The sequence below is a fragment of the Antrostomus carolinensis genome, unplaced genomic scaffold (assembly GCF_000700745.2).
Source record: "Antrostomus carolinensis isolate BGI_N321 unplaced genomic scaffold, ASM70074v2 scaffold23943, whole genome shotgun sequence".
Lineage (NCBI taxonomy): Eukaryota > Metazoa > Chordata > Aves > Caprimulgiformes > Caprimulgidae > Antrostomus > Antrostomus carolinensis.
The window spans coordinates 5,824-20,699 of NW_010303485.1; the positions used below are offsets into that span (position 1 = coordinate 5,824).

At 37.2% G+C, this 14,876-nt stretch overlaps 1 protein-coding gene across 1 annotated transcript in view; it reads right to left on the minus strand.

Moving 5' to 3' along the window:
• The window catches only part of TBCA (tubulin folding cofactor A), a 12,142-nt gene extending 710 nt beyond the window's left edge, over nucleotides 1-11,432 (minus strand). Inside the window, exons 1-2 of the mRNA XM_010164122.1 lie at nucleotides 11,331-11,432; nucleotides 2,240-2,326 (exon numbers count right to left, since the gene is read on the minus strand). Of these exons, the coding sequence (XP_010162424.1) occupies nucleotides 2,240-2,326; nucleotides 11,331-11,417 (174 nt within the window). The 5' untranslated portion in view covers nucleotides 11,418-11,432. The remainder of the gene's footprint in view (nucleotides 1-2,239; nucleotides 2,327-11,330) is intronic.
• Between the last annotated feature and the right edge of the window lie 3,444 nt (nucleotides 11,433-14,876).

Sequence of the window (14,876 nt, forward strand, 5' to 3'; positions counted from 1 at the left end):
CTGACAGTCTCACCAGTGTGCGGGAAGATCATGGAACAGATACACCTAGAAGCTCTGCTGAGGCACATGGAGGACAGGGAGGTGATTCAAGACAGACAGCATGGCTTCACCAAGGGCAAGTCTTGCCTGACCAACCTAGTGACCTTCTATGATGGAGTGACTACATCAGTGGACAAGGGAAGAGCTGCAGATGTCATCTATGTGGACTTCTGTAAGGTCTTTGACACAGTCCCCCCACATCTTTCTCTCTAAATTGGAGAGAGATGCATTTGATGGGTGAACTGTTTGGTGGATGAGGAACTGGTTGGATGGTCACATCCAGGGGGTAGTGGTCAATGCTCAATGTCCAGATGGAGATTGGTGATAAGTGAGTCCATACTGGTACCAGTACCATTTAATATCTTCATCAAGGCTACAGACAATGGGATCAAGTGCACCAGGTTGAGGGAGGTGGTTCCGCCCCTCTGCTCGGCTCTGGTGAGACCCCACCTGCAGTACTGCATCCAGCTCTGGAGTCCTCAGCACAAGAAAGACATGAACCTGCTGGAGTGGGTCCATAGAAGGCCACAAAGGCAATCAGAGGGCTGGAGCACCTCTCCTATGAGGACAGGCTGAGAGAGTTGGGGTTGTTCAGCATGGAGAAGAGAAGGATCTTGGGAGACCTTATTGAGGCCTTTCAATACTTACAGAGGGCTTATAAGAAAGATGGGGACAGACTTTTTAGTAGGGCCTATAATGATAGGAAGGGGTTAATGGTTTTAAACTAGAAGAGGGGAGATTCAGACTAGATACAAGGAAGAATTTTTTTTACACTAAGGGTGGTGAAACACTGGCACAGGTTGCCCAGAGAGCTGGTAGAAGCCTCATCCCAGGAATCATTCAAGGCCAGGTTGGATGGGGCTGTGAGCAGCCTGATCTAGTTGAAGATGTCCCTGCCCATGGCAGGAGGGCTAGATAAACTTCAAAGGTCCCTTCCAACCAAAACCATTCTATGAAACAAGAGAGCGATCATTATTGAAAACATTAGTCCTACATGACTCAAAGTACAGGTAATTTCTTCTGTCCTATTTAAGGACCAGGGTAATGGTTGTCATGTGTGAGTGCATAATTTTATTTTATTATGTTAAATATTTCAAATCAAGGACACCATAACTGGAACCAATAACAACAGAACTCAGAACAAGAGTACCACTAGGAAAAAGCTTAAGCAGACTGACAACTGAAAAAGAATTCTGCTATAAAGTTGATTTCAATAAAAGCATTGAAAGTGAGCTCAACACAGAAAGCAACTCTGCAAGACTTACAAACTCTTAACAACAACAGCAACTCTCCCCATTCCTTGTTTTAAGTTTGTACTGCACACTGTGCGAATCCATAGCACCACTTCTGCATGCCACTGAAATCCAGACCAGCTAACTGTTAAGTAACTAGTTGAATGACAAAAGGACCCTAAATCCTGCCAGGTACTGCGCACTTATTTTGGAAAACAGGAGGGGCATACTACCTGAGGATAAGACACCTGGAGTTTTCCTTTGAGAAGGGGTTTGCATTTTAACTATCAAATGTGTCTGGGGCTTAATTTAGAGTATGTACTTTCAGTCTCACAGTAGCATTTACATGTCTAGCTGAATTCTTGATGAGAAGGTGGCTTTTAAAATGAGCATGATGATCTCCAAACTTAGTATAGTTTTGGTGAATCTACTTGTACAAGGTGTTATTTATTCCTGCAGGTATTCATATCTTAAAAATGTGGCACTAGTGCTCACCTCACTAATAAAACATAAAGCAGTACTTGACAAGGACTCAGCTATCTTGTTTCTTGTCCAGAGCATAATAACAGTAGTAAACAAAGTATTTTGACTACTTCAGTTCTCTGTGAGCATATTATATACATCTGTACTATCTAGAAAACTACCTAAAGCAGATAAACTGTTTTTTTCTGATAATGTAACTAGCACAGGAATTCCGAGTCCATTCTAGCAGTTCAGTATTTAAGTGTATGCTGAATTTATATTCCATTAAAGACAGCTTCTAATATCCTAACCACGCAGTCTGCATATGCTGAAGACCAACTCTGCAAAGATAGTTAACTAAAATAAAATATTGGTACGTTGCATGACCCATAAAAAAATAATTCTTCAATCCAGTTCCAATACTGTGCTGCAGACAAGCATGTTTATCTAAGTTCATCAAGAAACAACAGCATTTATTGATCAGTGGGTTATGGTGTTATACTTACTAGTAGTTGAGTAAGATCTGCATGTGCAACTTCTAATCTGCGCTGGCAGTCTGGAATCATCATTCGTGACTCTTGTAAGATCTCAATCTGTGAAAATTAGAAGCCAATGAAATGAGAATATATTCCAGATAAGAACATTATTTTTTAAGATAAGTTTTTGCTCTGAAAAAATCAGTAGTCCAGTCATCATATAGGAACTTCAGAACAGTTGTACCTACTTTCTGAATAGGCTTTTTTATTAAAAGATACTCACTTAGCATAAATGCTTAAAACTCTGTTAGTTTACAGGACACTTCCATTTACTTTGTTCTTAATTAAATATAAAGTATTAAGTGCAAAAGAGTATTTAGAGTAATTTTTTCCCTTAGAAAAAAGTACTGCCTGGTAAGCTTTCCATACAGCATTTGTTAAAAAGGCTATTTAAAACAAACTTTCTCCTGCTGTCGTGAAGCAGCTTCATCCAAAATGGGATCAGCTGGTTATATAAATATCTCCCGCATCTTTTGGGTAATAAAGAAAACCAGTGTTCAGATAATACCACATAGAGATAATTACTGCATGAAAAAAGTTATTGAGTTATTGATCACATTGTGTGCACACTGCAGGAGGCTTTGACTGAAAGACAAAGGTAAAGAAAAATGAAAAGCAAAGACCAGCAGGCTCATATTTTTGATGCTTATCATGCATAAAAAGTTATTACTTATCCTTGTGCTTCATTTTAGGAGAAAGATTATTCTCACCATGCACTTCGAACAAAATTACTAAACTGGCACCCCACTGAATCTGAACATCCCGCCTCCTCCTACAGAAAACAACTTCAGATTTAAACAAGGGAACATTTATTTCATGGAAGATTTCTTGATCTGAAATCCAGCCACTGAGAAGAAAAGGTGTGCAGAGTTGTTCAGTAATGTTAAATCTATTTAAAATCAAAATTTGCTAGATATTTAAATATGAAACATCTTCCGCATTCAGGATAAACTGCAACAGAGGCCTTCCCTTTAAATGGTTTACTTCATTCTGTTGTTCCTAGGTTGTATTCTCCTTTCAGTATTAACGCTGCTGTACTGAAGGGTTGTTGTAAAAGGGAAGATAAGCTATAGCTAAGAATGTATTTATGCATACAGGAAGGCCTTAGGTAGTAAGACATTATCACCATGTTTTTAAGTGTCATATATTTAAGTCTTAGTTGAAGTAATTTTTGAGAGAAAGGGTTTAAAAACTTTGTTTCTTATTTTCTTTTAGAGAGGGGAGGGAAAAACCTGTCTACTTTAATGAAGCAAAGATGGGTGACAAATGGTTAAAAAAAAAAAGTAGAGCACCCCCCAAGTTCTAGTTCTCATCAGTATTACCACTTTTCTTTTAAGCTTTTAGTGTTGGACTGTACTAAAAGTAAGACTAGGAACTCTGCATATTACAGTTTCAGCAGTGAATGAATAAATATAGGTTTGTAACTTTCACAGAATGAGGTATGCCATAACTGCAGGAGATGATGCCTTCTGCTTTATGTAGTAGAAATTTCTTCCATAAAGAATACCTACAGGAGTGAGAATATCCAATAATTACTTCCTTAGGCCAGCACTGCTAAATAGTTGTGTATTGTAAAGCTGGTAGATGATATGAAAAACAGTAACTTATTTAATACATGCCAGTCAATAAGGGATCTGGGAAGGCATATAAATCTAGAATCTGTCAGCTGTAGTCCTGGCTGCTGTAAAAAAACCCCAAAACTACCCCAGTCATTCTGTTCAAAACAGAGTTTGACTGAGATCCAAAGGGTTTTATTTACATTTGTGTGCAGTTATGCAATAATAAATAAAAACCAGAAGGATGATAAATCCTAGACCTATACTCAGTAGGTGCAAACAGCTGGGAGACCGGAACAGGAATTTTGTTTAGTTGATTACCAAACTACCTAAGCAAACTTTGATAACTTCTGCATAAAACACATTTTTTTTTTAAAGTAATGCTGATAATCCCAGATAGATCACTTATTGTTGCAAATATATATAATTAAGCCAAGTCAAAAGGTCAAATAATCACCAAACCTTTAGGACTGCAATTTTTAAAGTGTTTGCTCTCCAAATTCTATCAAACTTTCTGAACGAACTGTAAGGAGTTTAAATTATAAGCAGGCCACAGTGGAAGTTATTACATGAAACTGATCTACCTTGTGAAGAAGCACAAATATCTGCAAGGTTTGCCTGAATTACAATGCCAAACAGAAGTATTAAAAAACTGGAGTAACTTAAGTGCATCTAAATCCAGTGTTAAGACAAAAGCAGTAAAGCACAAAAATATGTACAGGGAGAAGCAAGGTGAATTTGTTGTAAATTGGTGCACATAGGATCAAAAGAGCTATTGTGGCTTCAGTAAGGGTGATGTCCCCTTTCCTTTAAGTGTACTGAAAAAGCCAGTTAAACTGATCTCTTCAACCTGCCACATTTCTAGTCAGTTGTCTTTCAGGACTGGAAGTATTTTTACTAGGGGAGCGGATGTCTGGCACCTTTCAAAAGAAAGCCTTTTCCTCAGATGTGGCGGAGCTCTCTTAACTGTTGCGGTTTATATAGCCTATTTACTGAACGTGATTGGATTTTTTTTGTAAATTGGATCAGATGTCAAAGAACTGGTGTGCATAATGTACTATCAGTAGCCTTCAATCTGTTTTCCATAAATTCTAGATTAGATTGCAGTGACAGATAAACCAGAACAGATGCAAACACACAGATCCACCTACCAATTGCTGAAGTGGAAGAGCACCATAACTAAAATCAGACAATTACTTTACACATTCAAAATAAGCACAAAGTCCAAACACGACTCTGTGAGAAACAGCTGAGGAGGTAGTGCCCAAGGCTTGAAAAATAAGCAGCCTTGATTTTTAGCAGGTCCCACAATGAAAGTTCAAAGCTACTATTTCAACTTTGGGCAGATCAGAGCTACTCAAATGAGGCAGGTTCTCTACTTTTTGGATCACCCAAGCACTTACACTGAAACAATTTTTTTATAATTTAAGAATACAAATAAATATTACTGCGTATGAGTGTTGATGCTAAGTATTCTGCAACAGGAAGCAATTTTGCTCCGCCTGACAGGTATTGTGGAACGGGGACAACAGTTTTATCAGCTTCAAAAAGATGGAAGCAGAGTTTGGTTTTTTTCTTTCCCAGCTGACCCACATCTAACCAAGAGACTGAGAGATACGCAGATCCACAAATAATTTCAAAACAATGAGAAAACCTCTATAGGGCCCTCTGTCTTTCCTTGATATTGGAAAGACAGCCTAAAAAACGACTGGGTGACAATACTGTTTTATATGATAGGAGTGGTGTTATAAACACAAGAGATAGGCTAAAAATATGATAAATGTGAATTAGTCATATATGCACCAATTATATACACACACATGAATATACATATGTATACATGAATATACATGCTTCTAAATACTGCCTCATAATCACTTGCCCTTTGTCTGTTGCACAAATAGAGTAAGGATCTACCAAACAAGGGAGGAAATGAAAAAGACACAGAAATAGTTCAGTTTGCTTGGAAAAGTGCTACTGGTTTGAACTACTTTTCATCATGAAGTTTGGAAAACACTTGGAATCCATTGACAGCCGTATTAATAATCCTACTAAGTAAGAGATTGTAGCACAAAGTAAACAGTTATGCTAAGGCTACTGTTGGCTGATCAACATATTTGTAACTTCAGTCCACAGCATGGTATTATTTCTTGCCTCACTGGTAACCAGGGAATATAAAGGCACAAAGAGCTGGGCCAGGATGGTGGTGTGGGAACGTATGGAGTAGGTAAGCCTATGTGGCGCAGGAGAAAGCTGGGCATAGGGCATGCAGGAACCCGGAGGACATACGGCATTAAGGGGAATACGGAGGGAAAAAACCCCAAATGCACAAAAACTGTAAGAAACCAAATTTTATTACTTCTACTTGCTTTGAAGCAATTTGTTTTATTTTCACATAGCAGGTCCAAAGCAGCTTAAGCTATCCCACAAATACAGGATATAAGAGGACACTGCAGTCCATTGTGGGTGAGTTGTCAAATACACACGTGAGAGCACTTCCAAAGGACCACAAAGTAAAAAGCTCCAGCAAAGAACTGGGGAACATTGTTCTGTTTCTGTAGTGGCTTGAACATTTCAGGAACTGAAATGGCCATGTATCAACCATGAACCACCTACCATTTGTAAAAAGAAAGCTGGAGGAGAAGAAAACCCTCTAGATCTAATGCCTCAGTATTTCAAATGAGCTTTCCCTGCAGCTCCTCTCAGGTGAGGGCTAATCCTATTTCTTCTAAAGCAGATCACTTTAGGACATAGAAGGCAGAAAGGTTCCTTTGGTCTTTTTGGAAAAGTGTTTGTCACTGGCTGTTTTCCACTAATGTACAACTGTCAGGTTTTCTCCACTGTCAGTGGTGGGGGGTGAAGGGACAACACCACATGACTTGAAGCTAAAAAATTGAGATCCTTTCAGAGGACAGAAGCAAAACTACATGTCCTCCACTGAAAAAGTTTTTAATTAAATATGCTGTATTAGAAACTAGAGGATAATGGAATTATTAATTACAGAAAGTTGTAATTTAATCAGCAGGCAGCACATTTCCTTCCAGGCACTCAAAATTCTGCCTGAACAGATCCATTTTGATGCAGGTACCTTGTGAACAGGTGAGAGGTGGTGAATGTCTGAATGAAGTTTATTTGCAAGTGGCATAAACAAAACACTGACAAAAGAAAGACTTGTTTTCCCAACAATAATGGCTCAACCTTGTTAGAACAAATGGCCAAATTTTCTCTCTGCCCCCACCCCCAGCTTTTTTGGGGGGAGATTAAGCTTGGGGGAGAGGTTGAGAGGGTTGTTTTTGGTTGGGTTTTTTTTGTTGTTGTTGGTTGTTAAAATAAGATAAAAATCCAGAATCTGTGCTTAATGTAACACATGCTTTGCTAAAAGGTAGCAGGTTGGTTAGGAGTTGTTTTAGAATAAACTTGAAGGTTTGGGAGGAATCACCCATTCATTTTGTGGATATGAAATACCCGAGGAAATATCTGTGCTGAAATTGGAAGCAGAACAGACATGGGAAGTTCCCTAGATAGGCAGAAAAGTCAAGTCCAGATTTTTTTCCTTGCTCTAGAGCACAGAAAAAGTAAGTGCAACTGAAGAAGAAATGAATCATGTCTCAGCTTGGTGGCAGGTCTTTTCTTCTATAGGAATGCTGCCATATTAACTTACTCCAAATGCTCCATGACTACCTTTAATCTTCAGCATAAAGTCTGGAATCCAAAAGGTACTTACACCTGCCTAGCTAAAAGGAAAATAGCCTTTAGAAAACAGAATGGAAGAAGTATCACAGTAATGATTTTTCATAATTTGGTCTCTTTCAGAAAGCACATTAGGCAATAAAACCAAAGTCTGAAAGCATTTTTAATACCAGTTGTATGTTAGGAATATTATTCTGTACTTAGTACAGAGAATTCCAGGTTGCTAGCTTTTAAGGAAATGAACTGTGCTTCTTAAGGGTATAAGGTAGGGCATTAGACACTTCATGAGCGTTTCCACTGCCTCTACCTAAAGAACTAGAGCTTCAGTTCATTAAACAAAGATTATCTATTCTTAAAGAAAAAAAGAAAATAATCAGACTGAAGTGAAACTCTAATGTTTCATCTAAACTTACTGTACTTGATTGACAAGAATGAAACTTTGTTGGAACCAGTCAGGTGGTTTATTTATGTACAAGACACATCAACAACCACAGAAATACAGAAAACTACTGGTTCCTATCATTAGTGTATACTCATGAGTGAAAACAGTGTGAAAAGTTTCTATTACAGATGAAGTATTACCAAGCTCCGTGTAAAGTCTTCATATATTGAGAGTCATTACAACTGTGTAGAAACTAAGGCTTCATTACAAAAAAATCCACATGGAAGTACATGCTGCTACCAGTCATGGTTCTTCATGACCCTCTACAGAAACAGTATGCAGAATTTACACCTGGTAGAATACATCAAAAGTCTTTTAATATTTTTTTCCTAACTGCTACAAACCTGATAAATTTTGTTTAAAATAGTTTAGTTTTTAAGAAGATTGTTTTTGATTTAATATTTTATTAAAGTACTTAACTCTCTTCTTACAAGTGTCATGGTTGAAGATAGCATGATTTTGAGATAGAAAATTTTTTATTTCATAGTCTCTTTTTTCCCCACTGTTCTTTATTATGTTTCTTCTGCCAGTGTGGCTCAAATGAATTGTTATAAGTCTTCCCCTAAATTCTAAATTTCTCATCTGCCTTTTGTAGGCAAAAACTACATAATAGCAGCATGATTTTTTTTTTTGTTTTGTTTTAAATAAGCTGCAAGTGATGGAAAAGGAAGGGCTTCCTTGCCCCATAATGCTAGAGATTCTTTCCCTGTGATATACAACCTACCACAGGTAGTTCTCACCCAGCTCAGATTCATCTGAAGTGCACAAGTTGAGACACAGCAAGTAGTGCAAATACAAGCCTGCACCCCGGTCAACAGTAATATACAGGTGTTACAGGTGCAAAGCAGGTGCAGACCCCTCAGGGATGAGGCATGACACTCAGTGAGAGAAAGTTCTGGTTACCACCTGGGACACCAGTGCTAATCGAAATGGAGACCCAATGCAGAAGAGCCCCATTCGGGGGTGACGGTCAAAGGAAAGCACAGCAGGGGTGGATAACGAAATTTGTGCTGATTGACTTATCATATATATGCAATGGCCTGTTTTGCTCATTAGTGAACTTGCTGATGTACTGCAGGTGCTGTTGTCTGAATTCTGAGACCTGCCATCACACCGGGGCCTGTGCAAAGGTGGGGGCAGATGAGGGGGTATTCGAATTATCCTGGGTTACTGTCACATGGAGGTAAAACACGCTTGGGACTCTACATAACGTATTCAGATAGGAGGAAGGGAACTATCCTAGGTTACACTGACAAAGTCTTCTCCTGCCCTACAACGGAGTCTTCAAATTATAATCTTGGTCAGTATATACCAAGCACTGTGAGAAAACTTCCTTTTTGTTTCTCTGATATTGAATCTGCTCCACCTTAAATGAGTCTTTCTGGACAGTGGAGGTGAAGGCTAGACTCTAACAACTGCCAGCTACCCCAGTTGGTCACTGCGTCAGCTAGAGATGACTTGGGTTCACAGGAACCACAAGCTGCCCCACTGCATAAGGAGGTAGGAGAAAAAAATTCAGTCACACCCAAACTATTGTTCTACAAAGTGACTGGTCACTGCTTTACAGACCAGACACACCCTAATGTCTACAGATGCTGTAGGAATGACTTTATTAATTTTAAAGTAAAATTTTCTGTAGCCACTTCACAGAATCGCAGAATCACAGAATGGTGGGGGTTGGAAGGGACCTCAGGAGATCATCTACTCCAACCCCCCTGCTAAAGCAGGTTCCCTACAACAGGTTGCACACTTCTGTACTATTAAACCATATGTTCTACTGCAGACTTGTAGCTAAAAAGCTAAATGAGAATAGTAGTACACTAAGAGGTAAGTAATGAGCTTTTTAAGCATCCCTCCATCAACTCTGGATTGATTTGTATACACATATCTCATACCTCAGCTAAAATAACAGTTAAAATTATTCTCCTAGTCTCAAATGATTGAATTCATTTCCATCCCCTAAATGTTACTTTTAATTACTGAAATAAAGACTACAACTATATTTTAAAATAAATAAATACCGTTATTCAGATTAGGAAGTATTAACTAAAAGCAATTCTTAAAAAGTGTAACTACAAATATTTTTCCTGAAGAACATCTAAAAGTATTAACTCTATCCAAAATACGGTTCTGAGCGAACTGTCCTGGTATTATGTAATTTTCTTCAGAGTAACAGATTTTATCCTAAGAAAAGTATTGTGCATTCTTTTTGAGCCTCCAAATTCTTCATAACCTAAAATATTAACAACTTTCAGAATGCAAAGTGCACTAAAAGAACACGAAGTTGTCAATGAAGGAACTGATTGCTTTCAAAGTGGATCAGGCAATTTCTGAATTAATCAAGACTATTTTCTGTGGAGGTTTTTGTTATTGGTTTCTGAGAATACCTTCAAGTAGTGTGTAAGATTTCACTTCACAGCAGAAGTTTATAGCCTCTGCTGTTTTTGAGTTTGATGATACCTTGCAGGTCACTGCGGAAATACCATGGTACAGTCAAATAATCTGATGAATGGGAGACACTAAAAATGGGAATTGCATTCATTAGTTCTTGTTAGCAGCAGCACATCTTCAGAAAGACTACTATTTTGTAGGATCTTAGAGTCTCGGTCTGTGGTGAGGCAGAAGACAGCTCAGCTCTATGAATGCAATTTTTTTTAATACAAATTCTTTATTTGTATTTCTTTCCCATGGCATAAGGAAAGGAAGGCAGGACATAGACACATGAACTGAAATCTGAACTTAAGTCAAAAGTTGTTTTAGGTTGTTCTAAAAGGGCATTGTCCTATCTTGTTTTTGCTAATTTTTACATTTGAAGATTCTTTTAACCTATTCTTCCAGTGTTTAAAAATGAAGATGGAAGAACAGCAGGTTAGGTTTTATAACATGGGGCTAGCAGACTATTGAAACAAGTTAAAATAATTTTAATTTACAGTTTCCATTTCTGTGAAGATTTAAGAGAAAACATCTGGGAATAAATGAGAACTGTCAAGCATTCTCACTTTACTGTAACATTTGCACTTAACCAGCAAGCACTTAATTTACTTACCTAAATGCCTCCAGATTATGTATTTTCAGGTTCTTGGTATTTCCAAGAAATATCACAATGGTCTCGTACACGCTGTTAGCGAGCGATAGCCATCCTGACACCAAATGCTAAGTAACCCATTTGTAGGCTTCTTATAATTTAACAGTTCTGGAGTACAGGAAGTTTCTACAAATGCTTATTATGACTTTTGTAACTGACAGGATCTCTGTCTAGTATTTATATAATAGGAGTCTGGAAAAAGGTACAGAAGATTCTTTTATTTAAGGATGACTATGATTAAATTAAAGCAAAGAAGGATTTTATAAAACAAGTTTTAGGATAGTTTACCTGCTTCTTAATTCCATAATCATCACATGCTTCAGCTTTCATTTTTTCAATCTTTTCTTCTTGCTGTTTTGCTTCTTTTTCATACATAAGTTTTTCTTTTGCTAATCTGCAAAAAAACCAAGTGATTGTGTTAATCTGGTTCTATTACAGTAAAAAGTTACACCATTGAGAACAAACCCCCACTCCCTGAAAGCTGTAGCGGCCCTGGAAGATAATACAGTTTTATAAAAAAAGGCTTTTAACCACTGCAAAAAAACTGCATCTAGGTAACACTGAATTTAGCTATAATGTACATGAGAATAATTTAAATTTAAGATATTTTTAAAGATTCTGTGTGGGCTTATCCACACAGAATATCCTAAAAAAGCTATATATTAGTGCTTCATTTCAAATACATAACAGAAACAGGGAAGTTGCCTTGCAGATCTGGACAGCTGCTAATAAAGACAATAGTTCAAAGAAAGCTACCTATCTCAAAAAAGTACTCACATCATAGATAGCCAAAACAAACAATATTAAGATGCCTGCAAGGACAACACTATTATCATTGGCTTTTAAATCAGCATTTGCTGGACTTTCTCAGCATCATCCAGGTTCTGATAGTTTTGCAGGTGGTCTGTGTTGGCTGTTACAGTCATGTGGTCTTTTTTCTTTCCTATTCACTACTAAATACCACCACTGCACCTGCCTTATTAGATGAATAACAAGAGACATCCTTCTTAGTAGTAACTCTGAAAAAAGTTATCACATGTAAATGAAAAGAAACAGCACTCAGATTCACAAACTGTGATCCCAGAACATTTGTTTCCTGATCACTACATTTCATGCCATTAAATGCATTATTTTCCATACTAGTTTTCATACAAAATAATTAAACATAAAATTCCTAAATTACACAGTAGACTCATAGTCTTGTGTTTCTTTGAGTATTTTCTCCATTTGCCTTGATGCTGGTTTGAGGGTTTACAGACAAAAGTAACAGTTCCATAATTTACATTATAGCAATTTTCTTTATCACGTATCTTTCAAAGGGAAAATCTTTTAACCTTAGTAATAGAATCATACTCGGGAACAGGATGCTTTTTGCTAACAAGCATAGATTTAAGAGCAATATAAAAAATTTTGAAGGTCAGAGGGAATATAAAGGTAGTCTAGTCTGATGCTCTACAATAATGTTTACACTGCAATCCCATTACCAAACTTCATTATTTGTTGTTACTGCAATTTTGCTGTTGCATCTCCCACTTTGTTAACTATGTTCATTAGGCATATGTTGGATTACATAATGCTAGATCTGAACCAAAACATCCTTCAGAATCTGGAGAATAACTAAGTAATTTCTGATCAGCTAATTGAGGACCAAAACAAACATTGAGACGCTATTGCAAACCTGAGAGTGTGACAAAGAAAATCCTTCCCCAAACAAGAACAAGCATCAGATTGGCCTATATAAGATTGTTTAAGTAGAACTTAACAGCCAAAAAAACATAATCAGATCCAAGAAGCAAAGAACATATTAGACAAATTAAAAGAGAATAAATAAAGGTCTGGTAGAGAGCTTCATGGTCACGTTAGCGAATCAGAGCAAATTAATTCCTAATTTGTCACAGTTAAGTGCCCTGCTAGAAGTGCTGCTAAGGACGGACAAAATGGTACTGGGGTGACAAGAACCTTTTGCTGCCACAAAAGCACCGCTGCAGCGGCAGCAAAAGGTTCTTGAGAAAAATTCCAAAGAGACTATATTGATACTGCAACAGCAGGAACTCTCCCTGCCTTTGATAAGAGTTTACATCATCAAAAACTGTTTTGCTAAAATAGCCTTAAGCTGTGGCTCCACCACAGTTGATCTAAGTGGAACTGAGGCAACACACACCTGAAATCCATTCAACCCTTGTGGAGTTACACCATCGGAGAGGGTCTTCAGCCTTATAAAGAAGCTTTAACAGCATGCAAAGTGTGTACTGTAGGTATCATCTAGGCCAGTTTCTACAAGTCAGCCAAATACTAGCTTTGAGAAGTAGTACTGGGGAAAGAAGGCAGCCTAATTACTAATAATAAAGCCACTAAATCAGTGGCTGTAATTCCAGCTACTGGAACTAGCACCAGTATTAGCATCAGCAAATATTGATTTAATAGAGGATAAGTTAATTGTTTGATCAAGGTTACTTGATTTAATTCAGACAGTATTATTTGCTTTGCTATTTTTAGGTTCCAGAAAAGTTAATTTTAATCAATCCGTGAGATTTATTTTTTTTTTTTATGAGAACAGCAAATTCCCAGGAGCAACAGGGGGAGAGAGATATGATTAAATGCAGTTTTAATGCTGATTCACTTACTGAAGTATGTATGCTATTGAAACCAAAGGCAACTTGCATCGCTAAACCCAGCATTTTTTATTATTTTATTTTTTAGCTAAAACAAAAGGCACAATGTTTGTCATTACTTATGTTTTCACATTACGTTTTCATAATTCACGTCTCCCTCTATGCACGCTAACTTTTCAAACTGACTGCTATTCAAGTTTGCTTACTTTTATCAAACATGAAAGGACTGCATGTTCTGGCCTAGTTTAGAACTAAATTTTACTTGATTTTTTGCCCACCTTTCTCATATCTGGATACTTAATAATTGCATCTGTATTTATCTGCCTATTTCTGTAGTAATTGTACATTTCAGAAGCGGAACTTGAAACATTCTGCTTTCAGAAAAGGAAACACCATGAAACCTGAAATATGAGACCGTTTTCTGTGACAAATTTTCCACTGCACTTTGTTCAGTTATCAGAATTGTCCAAGTTAACGTTCGTAATACTGGGATACTGATGTTTAATGCTATTGAGAAGCTGTGATTTGAAAACATTTCCTATACAAGATCCTTCCTCTAGACGTCATGAAGCCATTTCTACTGAATATATAGCTTGGGGAGATGCAAAATTAAATCAATAGCTTGCTTTCAAAAGGAAAGTGAAATTTCATAATGGAGCAATACTACCCCTTAATCACATTTTAACAGTTTCAGCAGAATTCTACACAAAAATATCCAGATAATACTTTGTTCCTCTCTTCTTCCTTCACCCTTTGCCTGTCTAGAAACAAGATTCTGGCTTGGGCTTTTTTGTTTGGTTGTGGGTTTTTTTAGTGTTTGGAGTTTTTTTTGTTGGTCATTTTAGTTGGCTGATTGGTTTGGGGTTTTTTGTTTTGTTTTTTCAAAAAGATTAAAATGGATACTAAACCACAATCTTTATATATGGAGTGACCATACACACTGAACTGAGTAAGAATAGCTCAGCAGGTACCAGAAAAAGCCAGACCATAATATGTTGCATTTCAAGTACACACTCCATTTATAGATGAAAAAACCTGCAACCATAAAAACCACTACAGGCATAACTTTAGCAGACATTCAAAGTGTCATAAGAAATATAAGATACAGTAACTTTAACTTTTAACTCGAAGAATCCAAAATAAAAAAAAAAAGGAATCAATGATTACTTCTTACCATAGTTATACTTGCATACTACACATATATACACATAACTTGCATATT